The following is a 22,664-nucleotide window of genomic DNA, read 5'->3' as shown; positions in this document are numbered from 1 at the left end:
TTCACAGGGTCACTCTGGAAGGAAGAACACTAAGGGGGGTAGGTGGGGGTGAAGATACGGGGAGGAAATTAAGGCAGGCATGCAATTTAATTTTTAATTGGCTAGATCTAGAGTGGACGGCTGGCTGGAAACCTCTCTTTCTCTTCCTTTCATTAGAGGCCCTCTGTCAGACAGCTACTACGTGACAAGTTTCCTTGCTGCTGGGTTAAGAGTGCCTGGTGCTGGCTACCATGGCTGATCCTGTAGCAGAAGAACACGCGTCCCAAGCTAGTGAACTCTGTTGCGAATGTGGTCAGTTCCACCTCTTGCTGGACAATCATCTCTACAACTTCCAGGATGAAGTAGATGATGAACTCATCTGCCATATCTGCCTTCAGCCTCTCCTCCAACCTATGGACACCCCCTGTGGACATACGTACTGTTTCAAGTGCCTTGAAAACTTTATGCAGGAGTATAACTTTTGTCCCATGGATCGGAAAAAGCTCTCTTTCCAGCAGTGCCACAAGTCCAGCCTTCTAGTACGAAACCTGTTGGATAAGCTGATAGTCTTCTGTCCTTTCAAGGCAGAATGTCAGCAGACAATGCAGCGGTGTGAACTAGAAGCTCATCTGCAGAACAGGTGAGTTCCCATTTACATTATATTATTGCTCCTTGTATAATGCTGTATAATGTCTGTCTGTTGTGCTTCTGACCAGAAACATCCATTCTCAGAACAGTTCTTAAACTGGAGCAAGATGGGATACCAGAGATGACAGAGGGTGAGGCCAGAAAGGTGGGTGGGTGAAGACAGGGTAATTATGCGTGTGTGTTAGGGAGTCCAGCTCACATATGCTACAGAGGCCAAGGGCGAGGTGCTTGCCTGCTTGCATGCAAGTAACAAAACCTGTCAAATATATATAAATTTGTATGTCCTGATCTGGGGCGCTTGACCCTGAAAATTATTATAAACATGCTTATTCTTGTTTCACTTGCACAGAGAAGAAAGACAGGCACAAAGTCAACACTCTGGAAGCAAGGGATCATGTAGTGTTGCCAGTTTAATTGGTCCAATTAAGATGTGCAATACATAAGTCTTTGATCCAAATAATGTAAGTCCCTCCAAGCTGCACATTATGCAGTTGCTGAATCACCTACTTATAATTCCATTCTCTTCTCTCATTCTTTTGCTGAGGAGAAGCAGCAAATGAAAAATACTACTTTTTTCTTTTTTTCCCCCTTGTGCAGGGGAAGGGAGACTTTTTTTTTTCTTGCACTTGTCAGCAGAGATGTGTTTTGGTGCTTCCACTGCTGGTTAAGCTGGTGACAGGCAGAATACTGTGACTTTAAAAGAAGTGCAGGTGACAAAGAGCTCTTGCCATGGTCCTTGAAGAACACTTGTTCCTACCTAGTTAATGATTGCAAGAAAGGGAGCTAAGTACAAGCCCTACTGCAGGTGGAAGCAGACCTTCGTTGGCAGTGTGCATTTTTTCAGTGGGCAATGAGAAATGCAACAGGTTTGGTTCCTATCAGCTGTGTTGTAGCTTTTTGTGGCAATGGCATATTTTAAAAACAAGTCAACCAGTGGACAGGGAACAGTTATATTTAGGATACCTTTGCAGTTCCAGCCAAGAATGTATCCTTTTGGTTCTTGCTTGTCTTTGGTACCCATGAGCTGAGAGCTTTTGTTAGAGCCAAGGGAAGTGTTGGATGATGACTGTGTGCCCCTTTCCCTCAATCTGTGAAAGTTTATAATCCCCTTTTTCTTGTAATAACTCTTTGTAGTGCTTTCTTGTTCTCAGGCAGGGCTGAATGCTTATACTGCAGGGACAGGGCTGCCTATCTGTGCAGCTGTTGTGTAGCTGGGGCCATGGCCCATACCAGGGCTGGGCCTTCCTCTCTGCTCTGTAAATCTACCCTCGTATCAGTAAACTTCTGTCACTTGTTAATCCATTTGGCGCGGGAGTTAAACACAGAAGAGGGAGGCACCCTTAAATGTTTATGTTAGAGACCTGTCTGGAAACCGTATCATTCTGTTATATATTTCATGGTTCTTTGTATCTTCTTTGGGGAGGGTGTGTTCTTAAAATAGAGGCTATTTCAGATGGGTTGTGAGCATAGTTACAAAAAATGAGGGGAAAAAAAAAAAAAGAGAAAAATTACACTGGGATTTGCGTGTTCCTGTTTTTCAGTTTTAAGTGAGATTAACTGATAGCAATAGACTTAAGGAAATAAGAAGCATCTAGAAACTTGTTTTCTTGGGGGATTTCTCTGCCTTTTGCAAAATGAATTTGTTTCCCGACATCTTAAGATGGACATGTGCACAAGTGGTTCAATCAGCTTCTGTCTTTAAGTTTCATGGTCATCTTACTGCTTGGAGAATAAATGACTAGGAATAAGCCAGAGGAAGTAATACCAGGATGAGACTTGTTTAGCCAGAATGTAAATAGTCAAGTTTAATTTGAAAAGTGACTCTGGTAAACACTCAGCACTACTCATGTCTCTGAAAGTGATGCTTTTGCAGTCATCACCCTCCTCACCTGCCACCTTTTTTATAGGTACTCTTGATAAAAGAGCTTGTTTTTCTTTGCTCTTTTTTTGCTGAGATAGGCTGGCTGTGGTGTAGCTGCATACAGAGTGCATTTTGTTGAATGTAGAATTAATTCTTGAGCCTCTGTGTGAGGAGCAGTCAGTGGGATTATAAACTCCTCTAAACTGCTTACATTCAGGTAGAGCTGTCACCTGCGTGGACTGGAGCTGGAGTGCTGTCTGAGGGTCAGGTCTCATTCAGAAAAAAAAAAAAAAAAACAAAAAAACAAAACAAACCAAAAAACAAAGCAAGTCTTGCTTTCTGCTCTTGCATGTTACTGGTTTGTTAAAAACAAAGCCTAATTCAAGGCTGAGCTTGAAACTTGAGCCACTTCCTTTGCATAAAGATACAGTTCATAATCATCTCTAAAAGGTCACAGCTAAGTATTTGCTTATTTTTTAAGAGGTATTGTTTTCATCATCAAGTGTTTGCCAGGTAAATATTTAGCAAGGGAGACTCCCGTTCCTATTACATTCTGCTTTTTAAAATAATTTGCTTAATTTTCAAAGTAATAAAATAACAAGCCTGCTCTTAAGCTGATACTAGTACAAGTAGAAGCTGAAAGTCAAATGAGAATGAATTTTAGCATCGGTGATATAAGCTTTGCAGCTGATGAGATCTTGAACATGCTTCTTCGCATACCTTTGTCAGTCAGAGCTTGCATGTGCTAGGTTAGCCACACGGGTAGAGACTAGCCACTTACAGCCACTGACAATCTTTCTCTAGGTGTCCTGGTTTCAAGAAATACAAATCTGAACTACAGCAGAAAAAGAATCCCATTTCCAAAGGGAAGGAAGATCCCACTACCAAGGCGGAGACAAACACGCCCAAGGATCCAGAGGTACCAAGTGGGGGATCGTTGCTTGTGGCAGAAAGCTCTGCAGCTGCAGTGGTATCGCTCGGGACTGCAGAGCCTGGACTGGTTAATCCAGCTTTTGAGGAGACTGAAGAAGGTGAGAGTTTGATAGAGAAATGTAATTATGTAATTACCATTTATAATATAAAAATTATGTAATTATCTCAGACAATTCAAATTTTAAAGTGTTCCCAACATTCTTGGATATCCTCAATGCTATTTAGCCACCAGTAGCCATTGGAGTACGCTCTCTCCTCAGCTTGTCCTTGAGCAGAAGGGAGATGCATTCGTGTGCATCAAGTGTGGCAGGATCTGCTCACAAGCACAAAACTGTTTGTGCAAAACAATTCAGAGAATCTGTTAGATTGCAGTGAATATTTGCAGTATTCTTTGCAGAAAGAAAGGCAGTCCCTGTCAATGTGAACATGGAGCACTTAAAGCACTTGCAGAAACCAAATAATTAGTAGTTAGGAAATGTTCTTGTTAAGAAAGTGAAATATATAGTCAATTTCCTGGAGTGGTCCGTAACTCCCTAATGGTGTGCAGCAAGTGCATTTTTATAGCATAAATTAGTTTTTGGATTAATAGTCAGTTATTAAACTCTTGCAGATAAAAGTAACCTTTTCCACTTTAGTATAGAACCTGTTGTCTCAACCCCTGTTAGAAGGCAGCAGCACAGAAATCTCTGTGCCTTGTTTCAGAGTTAGTTTCCAAGCTGGCAGGTGCTGGAGCTGGCAACTGCTGTGCCTGTGCCAGTGTTAATACAGAGGTCAGTTTAATTCTCTGTTGGCTGTTTCCTGAAGTACACTTGGGCCAGGTTTTGCATCTCTTGTGTGACAACTGCAGTTCACCCTGACAGGCAGTGCGCTTGGCTTCATTAGTGTTGAGCCTGCCTAAATGTTGCAGTGCTGGTAGATTTAATACCACTTGTTAACAACAACTTTCATCTTCAAAGTGTCTGAGAAACATTGCTTAGTCTTCAGTACTCTGTAAATAGGTAAACATTACTCCTGTTTTACAGGGGGGATGGGAAAAGAGGAGGAAGGGAAATTAGAGGAGGGAAGTTGCAGTGAGCTACTTGTGGTAAAGTCACCGCAATGGCAGACCAGTAATTACAGCTCAGCAGTCCCCTTTTCTAATGGGCATCGTGGAAATTGGCATTTGTTATGTGTGTTCTTCTAGTAGGCCAGTAGAAAAATAAATCTCTAAATGGTAAGTGAAACATGCTGAATGCCCTTTAACAAAAGTCAAGAAATAATAATGAAAGAGTTTAAATTTGCCATAAGCTAGGAGAGGATGGGAAACATTCTGGAGAAACTGTAAAGAAACAGGGGCTTTTTAAGTTTTTAATCTGACCTATTGTTCCTTCTCCTGATAGCTGCTTTCCCTCCAGATGCTCTTTGGATACAACCCGCCAGTGTTACAAATCTTGTGGTGCTATGTGAAGGAAAATTTTATTAATGTGTTGTTTTTTCTCTTCAATTTCCACAATCAGACCTTCCTCAGAGAACTAGTCTTGTAGCTGAAACAACCACAATTGAAATTCACCGAGAAGACCCAGAGGAAGAGCTGGGGATGAGGATAGTTGGGGGTAAAGACACCCCACTAGGAAACATTGTTGTTCAGGAAGTCTTGCGGGATTCTGTCATTGCTGCAGATGGAAGAATAGCACCTGGGGACCATATTCTTGAGGTATGTAAAACCCCACTGGTAGTCCCATTGCTTCCCTTGACATGAGGGGAGGAGAGTTGCCTAGAAAAACTGGGAAATCTCTACAGCTGAGGGTTTAAAAGCACTGATCAGGCTTGTGTATCGGTAGCATTGAGTCTCTTTCAGGGCTGAGAAGCAAACTTTTGAGGTTACTTCCAGTCATACTCATGTTTACCTTGCATATTTGATAGCTTTTTGAAATTCAGACCATTTTGGATAAATTAAAAAGATTTCTCTCTGATAAATTTCACCCAATAGCACCATTTATCTCCAAACAACTGTGCTCTAGTTAGGAAGTTTTATAATTGCTTGCTCTATTATGTTGCTTAAGCTGCATATTCTCAATGGGCAGGTCCAAAGTTTAAGACCTTACGACTTGAAGTAAGCATCAGATATGTAACGTGAGTAATAAAGTGTACCAACCTCATACCATGCTGACCTATAGCCAGATTTAGTTTCCAGATTAATCACCTGTCATGGCAGTGGGCTAATCAAGGGGACAGAAGCTTGTATGCAGCAGTAAAGCCTAGATGCAGCAAGAACTGTTAGCACCTTGTGGCTATGGCTGCCCAATCATTTGACAAGCTAGAGAGACCTAATTATCCTGTTGGACTGCGGACTTCAGTAAGGACTGGCAGCCCCACATGCACAAATGGCTGATACAATCTCCAAGTTGGTTTCTTAACACAGAAGTTCTCCATTGTTCTATCCAGTTGTATTGTACATGTCTCATTCTTCACTGGGTTGTAAATAGGACAGGTCCCCACGCTTAGCAGCCCTATTAACATCCTAAAAGAAGACTGCACAGAGTCTTATGCGACAACAGACAAAGCAAAAACTAGCTTTTCAAAGTTAACTTGGTAAAAGCGTGATTAGACTGATGATTCCAGAAGCTTGTAGGCTATGGACAACTCTTTTAAGAGTGAGGATGGGTAGTCTCCAATTTGAGTCTTCTCCTCGAAGTGTGTATTGAATGCTGGAAGTTAAGGGAAGGCAGTTCTGCATTGCCATGGGATGGATGTAAAGATTTAATATTTTGCAGTTTTAGATTTGTTAGTTATGTGAATTGTCCTGTCTTGTCCCTGTCCTCAGCTATTCACCATCAACTATGATCTAATTTAATCTGCTTTCTTCTGCATTCCTTTTTTTTTTTTTTTTTAGAAAACTCTGCTCTCTGATGTGCATCAGAAGCAGCTGCTTCAGTCACAGCATTGCACAGGGAGTTGTCTCCACCTTTGTGATGTTCTGCACTGTGGCCAGTGCCTAAATTATGTGGGTTCTGATTAGTGACTCTGGTTTGTTTGTCTTTCTAGGTGAATGGCGTCAACATCAGCAGTGTGACTCACTGCCAAGCTGTCTCCTTCCTGCGCCACCCAGGTCCTGTTCTCCACCTCATGGTCCTGCAGGAGAAGGGCTTTTCCAATAAGACTGCACAGCAGGATTCCACTTCTGCTACAAACCGGGAAGTGATCCATGTTACCTTGATAAAAAGAGACCGATCTGAACCCTTGGGAATCAAACTCATCAGGAAGACGGATGAGGCAGGGATTTTTATTCTAGATCTGTTAGAGGGAGGTTTGGCAGCCAAAAATGGAAAACTAAGTAGGAATGACAGAGTCCTGTCAATAAATGGCCAGGATTTGAGGCAAGGAACACCTGAGGCTGCTGCGCAGATAATCCAGGTAATTTATGACATGGTGAGGTTGTGTGGCTAATGACTCTGCAGCTGTCTGCGTTGATGGCAGGGCTTCTGTTCTGACCCAAGGGCTAACAGACCACGCTAGAGCAAACTGCATTCCCTGAAATATATCTTTGGGAAAGTGACTTCCCTGCAGATGTGTGGGAAGCACTGCTTCCAAATGAAGATAAACATGAAGAGTGGGAATCCATCGTGAGTCATCTCTGACAAGTCTGAAGCAAGGCAGTTGCTCATGGCACTTCAGTTCAGCTAAGGCAATTGGATCTCCTTTGTGGTGTGGTGTTTGGAGCCTTTCTTGAAGAGTGAATATTTGTATGCGCTGTGTAGATGCACGCAGCAGGGACAAGGAGAGATTAGGAGAGACTCTCGTGCTTCAAACAGTCAAACTGAAGGTGTTTGTTGTGAGATGCGATAGGCTGGCAATAGAACAGAACCCTTTTGACTGATTTGAAGCCCTCTCCCCATTTTACCTGTATTTGGGAAGGAAGGCACTTCAGGCTAAAAACATTCTAAAATATTAAATGGGTAGAAGAGAGGTGGTCTTTCCCTGCACAATAGGAATGCGCTCCTGTTGTGGCACGACAAATGTTTTGGTGAAAGGAGTGGGCAAGGAATTTTGGTTAAGGATTAAGTAAGGATTGCTATGTGTGCAGCAGATCTCACGTAGATCAGTTTAAATTCTTTATCTCCCTAGGCAATGACCTCCAGTTTCTGTTTTTGTCTAAAGATCCTGACACAATACATCTCATCGCATACTGTTTATATCCCGGAAAGGATCTGAGGTCAGCAGTGAGGGAGAGCCAGTTCTCTTCCTGATAATCAGCAGAGGAGTGCAGTGGCATGGGAGAAGAGAAAGAGCAGAGTTCCAGTACTGAAATCCTTTTCTGTGGTATATATGTGCTTCCATTCCATGGCCTCTTAGAATTTTGTTTACATCCTACAAGTGCTGCTCTATTTCTGTTGTAGTGTGCAAACATAAATCCCATATGAGGAACTCCTTCTTGATCCTACTGAAATCAGTAACCAAAGACTCAGAACTGGCTTCGTTAGGTTTGGGGGTTGAATTCCTTTTGAAGTGACATTTGTGCAAAACTCGTGACAGTCATCCAAACATTATCTGTTCTTCTGAGGTCTAATTCAAATTCTTGGTTAAATGTAATTTTAATTTTCATTGCAAACCATTTGCAGAAAAGAGTCCTTCTACCTGTAAATTACCATTTACAGCTATATATATATGCGCGCAGCCGTGCATACATAGTCTGGTACTCCTGGCTGAATGGGAGGGCAAATCCCCATTTTAGGACGTGATGTTTACAATATATTTAATAAAGACATGGATGTGTGCCAACTTGTCTGGAAAAAAATTGCTCTATCTGAAGGGACTTTGGAGGCAAGAGGCTTTTAGATGTCAGAAAATAAAAACTCTCCTGTACTAGTTTAAAAAGAAAGAAAAAAACCAAACCAGTTGATGCAGTCCCTCTTTCGAGGCCAGGGAATTCACTGCTGCCAGGGTGCTGTGGCACCAGGGAAACAGGGTTCCATGTCAAGAAGTGAGAGTGGCAACCATACTTCTCTCATCCATTGCAGGAAGTGCCCCAAGTAAAGCACATATGCCTTACCCCAATGGAGTCCTTCACAATAAGGTTTTGTCAAATTATCTGAAAGAACAAACCAAATTAGAAGAGCAGTAACAATAGTGAATACTTTCCCTGTATTTCTGCCAAGGCCAGACGTGGCAGCTGGTTAAGTGTTTAATTGGCAGCAATCTTAGACAAAAGGTCATGTCTTCAGGTACTCTGGGAAACAAATGGGTGGGAGATGTTGAATAATAGACATGGTACATAAGCTGGGAGGGGAAGAGCTTTAACAAGTTTCTTTACAATAAAAGAAAAAAGCATCCAGTACTCTTATCACAGTCATCCATCGTGTGGACCAGTCAGCGTTCTAGCTCTGTTCATTTTGTATCACAACACAATATGCTTTTTTGGTTATTTAAGTAGAGGAATTAATCATCTCTTTCCATTTTCTCTTGTTTGGCATTTGTGGGGGAAGAAGGCATGACTGAAGCCTGCCTCTACTCCTGTTCCTTCTGACTAACATTTGCTAATTCCTTTTTTCTTTTCACCTAAGGATTTTGTGGTTCTTCACAAAAAACATTGCATCATATTGCATAGCCCTGTTTCAGACTCTGTAGAAACTGATGCCAACCCTTCTCTCTCCCCAAGAAAATGACAGGAGCCATCCCGAATTTCTCATTTATGTTTCTATCCATTTTATTTACACTCTCTTTGTTTCTCCTGGCAGACCACTGAATCACGAGTGAACTTTGTCGTCTTGAGGCAGCCAGGCGTACAGCTGGCGGACCTGGTAGAAGATGGCAGCACATCAAATAGCAGCAGCAGCAGCAGCAGCAGTAATGGAGGAAGCCCGGTGCACCATCGGAGACGACTAGACCAGAATCACTATAGACGAAAATCTAACTACCAGAAGGTGAGTTTTGTAAATAACGGAAGAAGGGCTGGTTATTCTTGGTCTAGCAGATCTATTATGTTTGCTCTGTGATGGCGATTTACCATATAAGAGTGATCAGTAGCTCCATTTCTTCTTGAGCTATTGCAAAGCAGCAGGTTTGTGGCTTTTGGTACTGGAGAACTGTACATTTGTCATCTACCGGGAAACAGTTTTTTAGGGAAAAACACGTCAAAATATCTTCAAACGTCTCTAACATTGATGCAGATCCAGTGTTTAATCATTTCTTGTATGGAAAGGGCAATGGGAAATTTACCATCCGTGAGATGCTTGGGACTTGCTTCTTGACATCAATCAAGCGCAACATATTCAGGGCATTGCATGATGACACTAAATTATGCTTCTGGTTTGGAGCTAGAGGGCTTTATGGTACAGAAGTAGAAACTACACAAATTACATTGTAGTGCTCCTGTGACTTCAGTGTTGCATCTGCCGTCTGTTTGCATATTATAAGAAACAGCATGAGCAAGAGGAAAATTGCCAGTCTGTTTGTTGTGCTGAGATTTGCTCTATGTTTAGAACTTCCATTTGAGTGCGAAAACTTGCTATAACTGCTTAGTCTTCTGTGTTTAAATGTCTCCGGAGTTTAGTAAGTGGCTGTCATAAATGGCTGGAGTGTGGTTCCTTGATTTACATCCTAATATTGTTTCTGCAGCACATGTTGTAATATGTGCTTTCACTGCAACCTAAACATTTAGTAGTAGTCAGAGGTTGATTGCTTGGTATGAATGGCCTTGAAATGAGTTCATAGCTTGTTCCTCAGTGCAAAATTGTTTTCCTCAGAGGGAGCATCTCTCTACAGCAAATGAACGTGGGATCGTTAGGAGAGCAGTGCCTCAGTTATGGTGGTATCACTTTTGGACACACAGGGTAGTATTTCTACCCAGAGCAAGCACATGAGAAGCTGACTTTGACATCCAGCAACATTGCTGAAATGTTCTGGATTAAAGATATAAGAAGTTTTGTTATTTTCTTCCAGATCTGGGCTTCTCATGTTAATTGCATTAATGAAGCTGCATTTTGTATTGTCATTCCTCTGTAGGATTTACCTCAGGGATATGCAAGTCATGAAAAGACAGTTGCAATAAAAAAGGAACCAAAGGAATCTTTAGGAATAACAATTGGAGGTGGAAGGGATAACAAAAACAAGCTCCCTATATATGTAACGAGTGTGCAGCCTATCGGATGCCTCTTCAGGGATGGCAGAATCAAGCGAGGTAAGGAGGTTCTCAGATACTTTATCCTTTAGGAGCTGTGGGGTTTTTTTCTCAGTGAAAGCTGGACTTGGACACTAAAGTGAGGCTGGAAATAGGGTTCCACATGAGACCTTGAGGCAGAAATGGGCTCCATAGCAAAAGGTCTCTAATAATCCTGTGTTCTTTAATCAACAGGAGATGTACTTTTGAGCATAAATGGCATTGATTTGACGCACCTGAACTACTATGAAGCTGTCTCAGCACTAAAATCTAATGCAGCTTCCCACTCAGTCATACTGAAAGCCTTGGAAATCATTTCATTGAACTCGACAGAGCCATCTCTGGACATCAAGGAGCAAGGATTCAGCTGGTCTCCCCTCTGGATCACATGGCTTGGATTGCCTAGGTACGTTTGTTTGGTGACTGTATAGAGATCTGCTCAATCACAGAGTTGACTTTCACTCAAACACTAGGAATTAATTGCTTTGTTAGTTGACTTGGAAGCATCACTGGTATTCCCATTTAGCTCTAAGGCAGTGGAAAGCCTTATTTGTCAATGAGATCACAGTATATGGAATGCATAAGAAACTTCCACTGGTTTTTATGGTGTGACCCATTGTTCCCCTACTTCTGTTGGACAGTAGCTGCATTTCAGAAGTTCCTGAAAATGTTTTTTTCTGAGACAACTAACACAGAAAATGATAAGTATAGATTCTGGCATTTGAGCCACTGAGTTGACATATAGTCAACATTGATATTTTAGCAGGGACTGTATCTTTAACCGAAATCACTCTGGTCTTTCTGGATTGCATAACATAAGCCAACAGATACCTGTGCTGTTTTATAGTTTCTAATCTGATCATCTCAGTTAGGGACAGCCATTCTTTCTGTCTAATTCTTTTTTGTTGTTGTAATTGTGTCGTCTTTGCATGAAGCAGAAATGATTCTGAATAGTTGAGTTTTCCTGCTGTAAAGCTTTGGACCATAGACTTACCACGTTGCTGCTAATATCTGTGCTAAGTTCCAGATGACAGGGTTGGGGTTTTGAAAGCTTGAATTTCTCTCTCCTTCCTGGAAAGGTGAACTTCTGGTTTGCTTACTTTTGTAGTTTCATCAAAATACATTCAGCTGTGAAAGGCAGGGTCTGTTCTCATTCCAGCTGACTGGAGAAGGATCGTGCAGGATATGCACGTGGAACAATAAAGCCAAACCCTTCTGTGGGAAGCTCGAATTTTTTACAGCCTTGTTTCTTGGGGCACCTGAAAGAAGAAATACTAACAAAGCCTCTGCTACGTTACCCTCATGTTACTTAGCAGCCAGTAAATGCTAAGCAAAACAGCCCAAGGAAAGTAGCTTTTGTGTCTCGAGCAACAGTAACTTGGCCTGTATTCAGCACCGTCCTACCGGTTCCCTCTGCTCTCCCAGGGAATCAGCCTGTCTGCTCTGTGCAGGCCCAGTATGAACTAGCCTGAGCCGCACCTGGGTAGCCCAGACTTGAGTACAAACCCTCAGATGCTGGCTCGTGTTTGTTCCTCATGGGTGCTCCTGGAGTGAAGTATAGCAAGGCAAAACCTGGCTGTACTTTCTCCCTTCTTCCTTTTCCAGTTTGCTTGGATGTCTGGTGGCTTGCAGCTTCACCACACTTTCCGCTACAGGGACTGGAGTCCACTCTTTGCTCACTGGTCGCCTGCCTTCATTTCAAGAGTACACTGACATTAATCTCCTATTTAATACGTTACTGGAAATTCTTTTGCTGCTGGTATTAATGTTGGCTCCTCTTCATTTGACTTGCTACTGAAGCAAGGAGCAATGATTTCAGATGCTCTTTCTGCTCTTCAGCCTTCCTTTCTTACTCTGACCCGAGTTGAGGAACCTGAATTTGTCTGCCGTTCTTGGAGGGTGGTTAGGAGGCACAAAGCAAGGTTATTTCATTTCAGGATCTGATAAAATCTTCCTTCTTGTTTCCAGTAATAAAAATGGCAGTAAATTTTGTTCTTCCTCACTCATTTTTCCCATCTGCTCACAGTAAGACCTGGTAGCAACTAGCTGGTCATCCACAGAATGAACGGTTTCCCTAAAGCCACTAGGAATCTGCCTTTCAGCTAAGCGAGGTATTTATATTTGACATCATGGTTGGCACAATCAGATTCTTTTTAATTATTGCTTCAGAATCTGTAAACTGAAAGAAAAGGCACCCTTGTTCGTCACCTGGGTCAGGGTGCCTCTACACAACCATTTCAGTTTGGCTCAGGAATGTGCAGTTGAAGTGAGGATCCCAGTTGTCCCTGCTTGCTGTATTTTGGCTCACATTGCAGAGGGGTCTTGACCCACACAAACAGGGTTCCTTTTGAATGGGACTAAACCAGGAGTGCTGCAGAGGAATGCCTATTGCACTCTGGCACAAACAGACCCTGTGTGTACCACACTAACACTAGATTACAGAAAATCCCCCGTACTGTACCAAAACTAGACCTTGTGTCCTTGCACCAGTTGTTTCACTCAGATCTGTTCCTTTTGGGCTGCCCTGCTAGAGTAGGCATAGCCTCAGTATGCTAAAACATTTTGCAGTACAGTGTGAAAATTTAAAGTTTATTGCTGATCGCGTGTGTGATTTCGGGTTTCTTCAGCTTCTTTTTTCCAATTACTACTACAACCCAGCAGAAATATCCTTTGCTACTTAGAGGAAACCCGTGTATTTCTTTCTAGTTTGAAGTTGAACTTTATGCTGAAAGACTGGAGCTGAAGTTAGTGCTCAAGGCTAGGGAAGTGTATTTAGTCGTTACAACACTTTAGCCCACAGTGTTTAATTCTAGCCTTGATTCTTGTATCTATGGTTTTCTGTTAATGTCAAATACTGTCTGTCATCTCAGCACACTTGGTGATGTGGTTTCTGAAACTTGGAGCCCCTGTAGTCCATCTTGCAGAACTTGGGTTATGTGCCAGATTACTGTTGTGGAAATGTTTTAGGAGAGAGACGGACAGCCCTGGTCCTGTACCTTTCTTGGGACCCTGGGTAACAGAGGGAATAACATGAGCATCTTGGTCACATTCTTCCTAAAAGTGCTTCCTTGTGCTCCTTAGGCTACTTTCACAGCGCAGCACTTGGTATGTAAGCTTGGAGCATCTTCCACCTCTCACCATGGCCAGTGCTGCACACTTCCAATAAAGATACAAATATGTCTATAAGAGGGACAGTGTAGTAATACTATTCCATGTAACCTCAGGCAGCTGAGGTATCAGCTATACTGAACCAGGTGGCTGGTATCTTTCTTGCATTTTTGTAATACAACTGTGGGTACCTCTACTGTCCTAAATTTACTCCTCCTCCATTCTTTGCTTTGTTAGTAATCAGTGGCGGTGAGTGTTCCAGGTTAGTTAGAGTGGCAACGATAAACGTTCAGCAGCAATAAGTAGTTGCATCCATGTGTCACAGAAGACAGGATAGGAGCTTTACTTGATTTCTTCATAGTATTATGTTAAATCAATACCAGCTACTGATAATATAAAATACCATATCAAAATGCTGATTTGAAGCGGGTATGTGTCCTAATTCACTGCACACTGAATCCTAAAGATACTAGAAATACCAAGTTTACAGACTGATTTACCTTTTATCTGTAAAAGCTTTGACTCTTGAAAGTGATCGCTGTGCACAGTAAAAAAATTAAAAAAAAATTATGGGTAATTCTCCGGGGGTAGAAAGGAGTTTTCCTTCTGCCTTCTTCCTTGAGGTGTAGCTGAAGCCAGTCTCCGCGAAGTCTGAGCTTTCGCTGCAACAGTTAGGTGCTCCCTGCCATGGCCCCACTGGAGCGACACACTCCACAAACTCTGAAAGTTTGCAGAACTGCAAACTCAGCAGGGTGTTTGTCAGAATAAAACTCACACCTTTACTTTCTGCGGAGTCTGAAGTTCTTTTCCCACAGTCATTTTCCACTATAGTAAATTAATGTTTCTCTTCCTAAAACCCCTTTTTATATGGAAAACTGATTTCTAGCAGCCAGCCTTTTCCAAGTCTCGGAGAATGTGTCTAATGCTTTTATTTATGTTGTATGGTGACGTAGTGCTACCACTCTTGCTCTCTGGGCAATTTATTTACACTAGCTGCCACATACATTTCTCATAGCTGTGTTTTTACACTTGTGTGGTACCAGTAGATGAAAACCATCAGTAAGCTAGAGCTGGGTCTTCCAGTGTTTGTGTGTGAACTCACACAAAAGTAAATTACAGTTTGAAAGCAGATAATTGGATCTTTCTCCTAGTGAGAAGCTAACTGAGAAGGCTTTTGAAATCTGAAACTCAGCTGCAAGCTGCTCAAGCAAAGCCCTCGAGGCAAAAACGTTTATTAGGAAAAGTTTAGCTGCTGGAATACCTCAGTGGGGTGATCAGTGGCAGTTTCACACAGAGTAGCTCTGGCAACACCTCGGTTCCAGAATATAACCTGACTGTAAGCCAGAGAACATGAGCTGCTTGCCTGTGCTCCTGCCACGCCTTTTCAGACGCCTTGCAGAGGCTTTGCATGTCTTGTGCTATAAACTCAAGGAGCAAGTGTTGTTAGCGCTTATAGATCACATTCTCCAAGGCAGCCCGAGCACTGCAGCGTACCCCAGGCTTAAGGAGAAGACACCTCAGTGGCTGGCATTCAAAAACAGTGGTCTGTGATCTCTCCCCGAGGAGTCTGATATCTTACTGTACACAGCAATCCTGGGTGTAGGTCCTGCAGGAAAGACCTTTTGTATTCCGACATGGTAGTTAGTAGACAAAAGGTTGCCATACCTCAAATGTTTGCTTTCCATCAGTGATACAGAGCTGCTGAATGCCTTCATTGTACCAAGCATGTAGCATACAGATGGAATAAAAAAAGCTGATTCTCATATATTGCACTGCATGTAACCGCTGTTCATGATTAATTTGGTTTTGTCACCAGTACTGTGCATGTTCGTTAGTAGAATTAATAAAGTTATTAACGAATCCTTCAGGTCACAAACCCCTTTAGAGAATGGTAATTTTCTGTTAACTCTTAAACTAGCACTGACAATACTGAGAAAAGATTTCTAATGGACTGGCATCTTCAGATTTGAGAATTATCCCTGTAATGTGCCCTGCAAAGGGGTTACCTCAAGTTCTTAAATAAAGAAAATAAACATGAGGCTGTTACATAGCTGCACTTTCCACAAGGGAAAACATAATTTTCTGGTTAGGTAGTTTTCCTTGAAACATACTCATCAGCTTTCTCTGGTTTTGACTGTGCCTGTCTTCACAGCCACCTTCACTGCTGTCAAGATATTGTCCTTAGCAAAGGTAACCTGGAAAGCTGGGGCTTCAGCATTGTTGGAGGCTTTGAGGAAAGCAAAGGAAACCAGCCATTCTTCATCAAAACCATAGTGCCGGGGACTCCCGCCTTCCGAGACAGGAAACTGAAGTACGTATAAGCTGCCTTGCGGGTCTCTGGTGTCTGTGTCAGAAACTATTGGTACTTACGTCAGCATGCACTGTTTTACCGAGGGGCTGCCTTTTACCCTTTTAACGAGTGAGCTAAAAGTTAATGACTTCTAATTCTTAGACACTCATTTGTGCAGTTAATACTGTTATCAAAGTCGTAACAAAGTGTAACAAACCAAGTCCTATATTAATGAATGTTTTAATTTCTTTATAAAGGTGCAACTAAAAGGAATTAACAGTTACATTTTACAACGCTGTAAAGGTTTTAATTGACTAATAAGATAAAAGTAGAAAGGGGATGTTTGAGATGAATCTTGGAGGCTCCAGAGTATAAAATCCCCTGGATTAGGAAAAGTATCCCAATGGCAGCAACAAAAGCCCTCTTATGCAGGAAACGTAAAACGAGCTTTGCTGACCTGTTTGTTAGCGATTGAAGCGACTGGAGGTGTGAATAGCGGAGCCAGATGACCCCACAGAACTTTCTTGCAGTGTTCTCTCTGGGAACCCACAGAACTGGCTCCTCGGCAAGCGTGCCACAGGCCTCAAGTGCAGGACTGTAAAAAATAAGTGAGGCTGTGGTCTTGCAGGGGACGTAGTTTCGGTATAGGGAGCTGAGCTTTGCTCCCCTGAAAACAGCGTAGAGAACACACCTGGTCATGGCCTTAGGGGGTGGACTGGGGTCAGCTGGGCTCCTGTTTGAGGGCTAGGGCAGCAATGCACTCTCCCCATTAGACACAGGGAAGGCAGCTGGTTGGCTTCTGTGCCTCACATCATCGCAGCTGAATGGTACAACCACGCAGAAGATAGATAGCCGGGCGTGCCATAGAGGTGGGCAGATCAGGCAGGACTCTGAAACCTCTATTGTATTGAGCTACAGCGTGACAGCACACTGCAGCGTCGTGAGCACTTCACCTCCATGATTGCTAGTGAAGTAGCTGTAGGAGCAACCTTGGTGATGAGTGTGTTTATCAGCACAAATGTGTTTTCTGTAACTTTTCCCACTGGTGACCTTCACTGCTGTGTCACTGAAGTGCCAGCCATGTCCTCCTTTTCCCTTGCCCTCTTTGACTCAGAAGCCAGCCTCTGACAGCAACCACTTACTCTGCTTGCATCCATTCCTTGCCCCTAATATTTCATCTAGTGAAAAAGTTGCTTCAACAAAGAGTTGACCATCTTGGCTGAGGGTGGGCGAGATGACCTTGGGGGTCCTGGGGTGCAGTGTTAACAATAATTAAGTCCTGACAAGCATGTTTCCTGTCTTCTGATTAGGTGTGGAGATGAAATAGTAGCAGTAAATGGAGTGCCCGCAATAGGAATGAGCAACTCGGAACTAATCCCAATGCTGAAGGAGCAAAGGAACAAAGTCACGCTTACTGTGGTGTCCTGGCCGGGAAGCCTCGTGTGAAAGCTCAAGTAAAACGCACAACAGCATCAGGTATCAGTTGGCCATCACACAAAGCTAAACATGGAACAGATAAAACAAGGGAATGCTGAACTCTTGCTACACAGTGTATTGCCATGGAAGACTTTTAGCTTCCTTTTCGGAGAACATTTCTTTACAGTGCTGAAGTTATCCACAAATCAGGTCATTGGATTCAAAGTAATGGTTAATCTGAACAGTTGTTGTAGCTTCCTGGGCTCATTAAAGCTCTCTAGAATTGGTGTTGCAGAGAAAGCTCTTCTTCCAGTGTTCCTCTACAAATTGCCTTTGAGGCGCTTTCCTCAATTTTAGCTCTGTTTGCCATTTATTATTTTGAACAGGTTAAAACAGGCATGACTGTCCAATTTCCCCTGCTGGTCTAATACAGTTCTGCTACTGATCTGACTGCCATTCTTGGACACTGAGTCATTTTATACGAGCTTTTAGAAGCCACTAATAAAACTATAAGGATGTGGACCTAATTAAGCAGTTCCTATAGCCCCTAGTCTTGATATTTTTAGGTTACTGAAACCTAAAGAATGTTGAAAAACCAACTGTAACTCTCAGCTGACAGCTGAAGAGCTGCTAGGTTAGTGTGGTGAAGCTGTGTTGGCTTGTATGAAGGTCCTATCACCAGGCAGCTGTTGCGAATCCTGACTTAGGATGCTGCCGAACATGCCTATTTGTCACTAATCCTGATTTAGGATCCTGCTGACTATGCTGATTTGTCGTGAATCGGTGATTTAGACTGCTTAAAGAACCTCTGTCAGTGGTATCAGCAAAAGTGGTTTCACTGAAAATATGATGTTGTAAAAGTGCAAGGGCAAGGTTCACTCTCCCACTTACCATACAAAGGATGTAACAATGATTCAACGTTACCAAGACACAAATCAGTTATGGTAATACAAAGTTATGCACAATACTGGTCACTTACCAAAGACCTGCCATTGGTAAAAAGTCTCTCTGCCTCAAGGAGCAACCTTGAGAGGCGTCCCAGCTCAAGGGGAGATCACTGCCGCGCAGCCAGCTGCTCGGCAGGGAGAGCTCAAAGGCGGCTCACTCAGGCTGTCATATTTATGGGATAAAGCGGTTGGCTTGTAGTCAAATTACATGCTGTTGTGGAAAAGGTATGCATGAGACTCCTTGTACACACACAACTTTCTTTGTTTCTTGATAAGTGAGTTGTGGAAAAGCCACCCACTGCTCACGTGCTAATCGCATGATCGGTGTTCCAAGTTCATATGCATCGATGCTCACTGTGTCACTGCTCCTTTGGGGGTTTTCACAGCATATATTGGAACTAGAGAAGTTCTCGGGCCACATATGACTTAGGCCTTAACCTCCTTTGGAGCCTGAATCAAACTACCGCTAGTTTGGTTCAGGACTTGAGTGCATCTGTCTCAGTAGCCAGAGACAAGGAATTTGTTTAATTTTCATCCCCTTCCTCAGCTTGGTTTCCCCAGTTTTATGACTTGATAAAATGACCAGGTTTTCCCACAGAAGGCAGATGGTTTAGGCAAACAGGCTAGTTACAAGAACCTCTGTCCCAGGATGCTGGCTTATTTTTATCAGTTTCCCAGTGATCAGATGCAGAGTTAAGGCAGGGGGAAGAGGAGGTACCTGACACTTGAAAAGGCTGAGGGACTTGGGTCTTTTTAGTCTAGAGAAAAGGAGACTGAGGGGGGATCTTATCACTGCTTATAAATACTTAAAAGGAGGGTGCCAGGTGGATGGGACCAGTCTTTTTTCAGTGGTGCCCAGAGATAGAACAAGAGGTAATGGGCACAAACTCGAACACAGTTCCATCTAAACATGAGGAGGGACTTTTTTCCTTTGATGGTGGCTGCCTCAGCCACATGGTACCAACTGTATGAAGTAAGCCACCTCCAGGACAGCGTGCCCGGTTTGGCTTCAGTTCAAATCCACTGCGTAGTTACAATTCAGAATAAAAGAACTGAAGCCATGGCAGGTTGGTCTGACCTATGACACCTTGCTAAATTCCTGCCTGGAGACTCCATACGAAGTAATTCCCTCCTTTTTTAGAAGGCTGTTAATGAGCAGGAGAAATGACGAGTCTTCCTCAAACCACGTTGCGCTGAGATCTTCCCTCTTACGCTGCCTCTGCTGTAGCTTTTATGGGGCCAGCTCAGATTATAAGAATCCAACAAGTTTCTCCCCCCTGCCAAAATGCTACCTGGAATGAATGTTTAATTCCTTGTTGAAGTAAACTGGCTGCAGGTAAGTGCCCATCATTGTCTTCAGCAGTGCTTTTCTTAGGGCTGGCTACTTCTTAATTAGCTATTAATTGCTGCTGAGTAGAACTGTTCCTCACTAGGTGACTTAGTCGTGTACATAGAGTGACTTCACTTCCTTTGGCTGTTAGCTTAAGGCAGTAGATAGCAGGGCCTGTTAGCAGAGCCTATTATACAGAAATGGCTTAGGATTCAATCCTCACAAAAGTTTCCCTGGCACACGGTGTGGCCTCTTTGGTTGATAAATACCGCTGTGGACTTTGACAGCGGAAACAAGTGCGTGGCCAGCTGGGCTCTGGGGCCTTTTTACCCCCCTGTTTTTCCTACTGAATGCTGAGAGCCAAATAATTCAGAAGTCAGAAAGGTGCCTGTGGAAAACTAGTCACTCGACCTCTCTCTGACACAAAGGAACAGGAAAACCTGAAGGAATTTTTGTCTCTTTCCAATCAATGTGCAGAATCTGTGCCTGGTATGGAACAGTAAATATTTATGTAGATAGAGAGAGGGCAATTCCCAGTGAGTAGTACCAAATGTTGCTTGTATAAAGTACAGTGGGAAAAAGCCATGCAGCTGGCGGTCAGACGGTTTAAGTGAAGAGGATGCTGCAGAAGGCAGTGTGATTTTTACTATTACTCCATCTCGTTTCAAGGTGCCTTCAACTTCACCAAAAGGTCCTAGTAATTTAAGTATTGTCTCCAAGATCAGCTTGTTAATAGATGTGGAATTTCTTTTTATGCCTTTATAAATTATTGTAATATGACTGAAAAACATGTATTATGGGTGGTTTTTTTAACCTTTCCTTCTAGTGTATCGGCTAATGCCACCAGAATAGGTCATCTCAACAACAGACACTTCTCTGAGAAACTGACTTTGTGAGGCAGGAAAGAGGGTAAATGTCTTCTGCTTCTCCCAGGAAAGGAGCTATGGCTGTGACTGGTGAAAAAAACTGAACAAGAGTAAATTCCCCATAGCCTTCCCCTGTCTGCGAGGCTGGCTGCAGCCCGTGAGTGCAGCCCCGTGAGGGGCTCAGAATTGACTGGACTGAAACGCTAATCCAGGGAATAAATAAAGCTTTATTCAATGAGGCTTAACTCCCTGATTCAGCGTGCTGCACAGCTCAGCGACTACAGCAATGCTGGAGCTGCCACCATTGCTCCCAGAGGAACTGCGTGTCCAGGCTGGGGACTTAGTTAGCTTTTGGTGTGATTTCTACCACCGCAGTGCAGGCAGCACAAAACATTCCCTGACTGGAATGGCAGCATCTGATGGGCTGGGAGAAAGGCATCGTTGCCATTAACTGTATGCTGCACAACCGTAAGGAAGTTAGCCTCTCTCCTCCTTAATGCTGTGCCCGTTTCACAGTGTCAGGAGCTGAAGGACCTGCCAGAGGTTCCCCAAGACACCTTACACCTCCTCTCCACCTGAAGCTGGCTGGTGCTTGGGTAACAAGACTTGTGTAAGCGCTCAGCTCGGGCTGTGAAGTTCACCCTCAGCGATACTCGGCACCTGGGGCATCCTGCACTCAGTCACGCACATCTCCAGCTTTGGTCCAGTACAAGTACTGATGCCACCAGCTCAAGAACCGGCCTCTTGCGAGAATCATTAGTCACCATTCAGTATTCCCCAGGGAAGACAACCATGAAACCTGCAGTAGTTACCTGACACAAGTAAAGATTATTTCCAAAGCCTCACCTTTAGACTTCTCTAACACATTAAAGGCAAACATTTCACCTCTATTTATTTCAGTAAAATAAAACCATTTCAAACTCTTTCCCTTAAATTCACAGCTAAATTCCCTTAAATTCACCAGAACTTCTGGCAGCATAAGCCTGCTACCATCAGTGAGGGACTTGGGGCTGTCCATAAAAACGTTCAAGAACCACAAGAGGAATTTGCAGTGCTGACTCATCAGTACAAGATTCTCTGTCCCCTCTCCGCCACCACCATCAATGCACCCAGGTGCAGAGGAGTGCAGACTGGATGTGATCACCATTAATTATGCCTATTTACAGGTGGAGTAGCTTCTGTCACCTCCACAACCAAAGCAAGAGACTAGTGGGGTGAATGTAGAATAGCTCTATCCCCCCTTGGAGAGGCACCACATCCACCTGAGTGTGCAAAAATGGAAGCAGCAGGACTGATGGGGGGCCAAACCCTAGACTTACCTTAGCGTAAAACTACTGCCAGCATTCCCCCCCAGTTCAAGATAGCCAAAAACCAGTTCAGAATGGTCTAGGGGGCGCTGCCTGGCCTTTCCTCTGGTGCTAGCTGCCCTAGCAATCTGAGTTCCTGTTCTGGAAAAAAAAAACAAACAAAACCAGATTTCATAGTTACCGAATCCAGGCTCGTTACGGAGGCACAGGCAAGGATGCTTGGCCCCTCTCCCACCTGACACTCCCACGTCATGTGCGTGAGCCTGTGCTCTGGCAGTGGAGGGTGGGCACATTTGCCATTGCACTGCAGAAATTTGTGTCTCCAGGGACACGTACCAACTACTCTTGAATCCTTCTCGCCAGTTTTGGTTTGATTTCTCCTCCGCCCACACCATGCCACAACTGGATAAAAGCAAGTTCAACCCAAGATCCTGAAAGCTCTCGGGCAATCACAGCTGGAACCCACCACCCAGACCCCAGGAGAAGCATGCCAGGAGGTTTCCCCTCATTCCACCTGTGCGATGCCCGGAGCTGGGATTCCTGCAGCTTGTCCCCCAGCGAAGCACCACTGCTCTCAACCCACATCCACACTGGCGACTGATGATAGATGGTCCCAAACTGTGGTGTTCTACCAGAACTCTGCCACAGCTGCAGAAGGAGGAATACTTTGAATCCTGCTTCCAGGCCCTGCCCTTTAACTCCGGTTCAGCATACACCTCCCCACCACACACACCTCTCCCATGAATCCAAAGCACATTTAAAGCACTGCATTAAAAACAAAAAACAATCAAACTCCCCACTCTTTTTTTCTTCTCCCCACAGGTTTTGCAGTTAATGACTTTCA

The 22,664-nt window shown here is 43.5% G+C and overlaps 1 protein-coding gene across 1 annotated transcript; it reads left to right on the top strand.

Annotated features, from left to right (window-relative positions):
• Positions 1 to 227: 227 nt before the first annotated feature.
• LOC309675944 (ligand of Numb protein X 2-like) lies at positions 228 to 17,418 on the top strand. The gene is made up of 9 exons (XM_082488372.1): positions 228 to 619; positions 3,293 to 3,519; positions 4,918 to 5,114; positions 6,446 to 6,814; positions 9,136 to 9,321; positions 10,403 to 10,577; positions 10,752 to 10,962; positions 15,817 to 15,975; positions 17,265 to 17,418. Exons 1-9 carry the CDS (start codon positions 231 to 233, stop codon positions 17,398 to 17,400), a joined length of 2,049 nt encoding a protein of 682 aa, XP_082344498.1. The 5' UTR covers positions 228 to 230; the 3' UTR covers positions 17,401 to 17,418.
• The last annotated feature ends 5,246 nt before the right edge of the window (positions 17,419 to 22,664 follow it).

This window comes from Vanellus vanellus (assembly GCF_965231255.1).
Source record: "Vanellus vanellus genome assembly, chromosome: 10".
NCBI classification, from domain to species: Eukaryota; Metazoa; Chordata; class Aves; order Charadriiformes; family Charadriidae; genus Vanellus; species Vanellus vanellus.
The sequence above is the reverse complement of the archived record's forward strand: the minus strand, read 5'-3'. Positions and strand labels throughout refer to the sequence as shown.

Bases quoted from the DNA above. Each gene is read 5' to 3' on its own strand.
- LOC309675944 (XM_082488372.1), top strand. From the start codon at position 231: ATGGCTGATCCTGTAGCAGAAGAACACGCGTCCCAAGCTAGTGAACTC. The intron at 620-3,292 runs GTGAGTTCCCAT...ATCTTTCTCTAG, and splicing joins GAAGCTCATCTGCAGAACAG to GTGTCCTGGTTTCAAGAAAT. The intron at 5,115-6,445 runs GTATGTAAAACC...TTGTCTTTCTAG, and splicing joins CTGGGGACCATATTCTTGAG to GTGAATGGCGTCAACATCAG.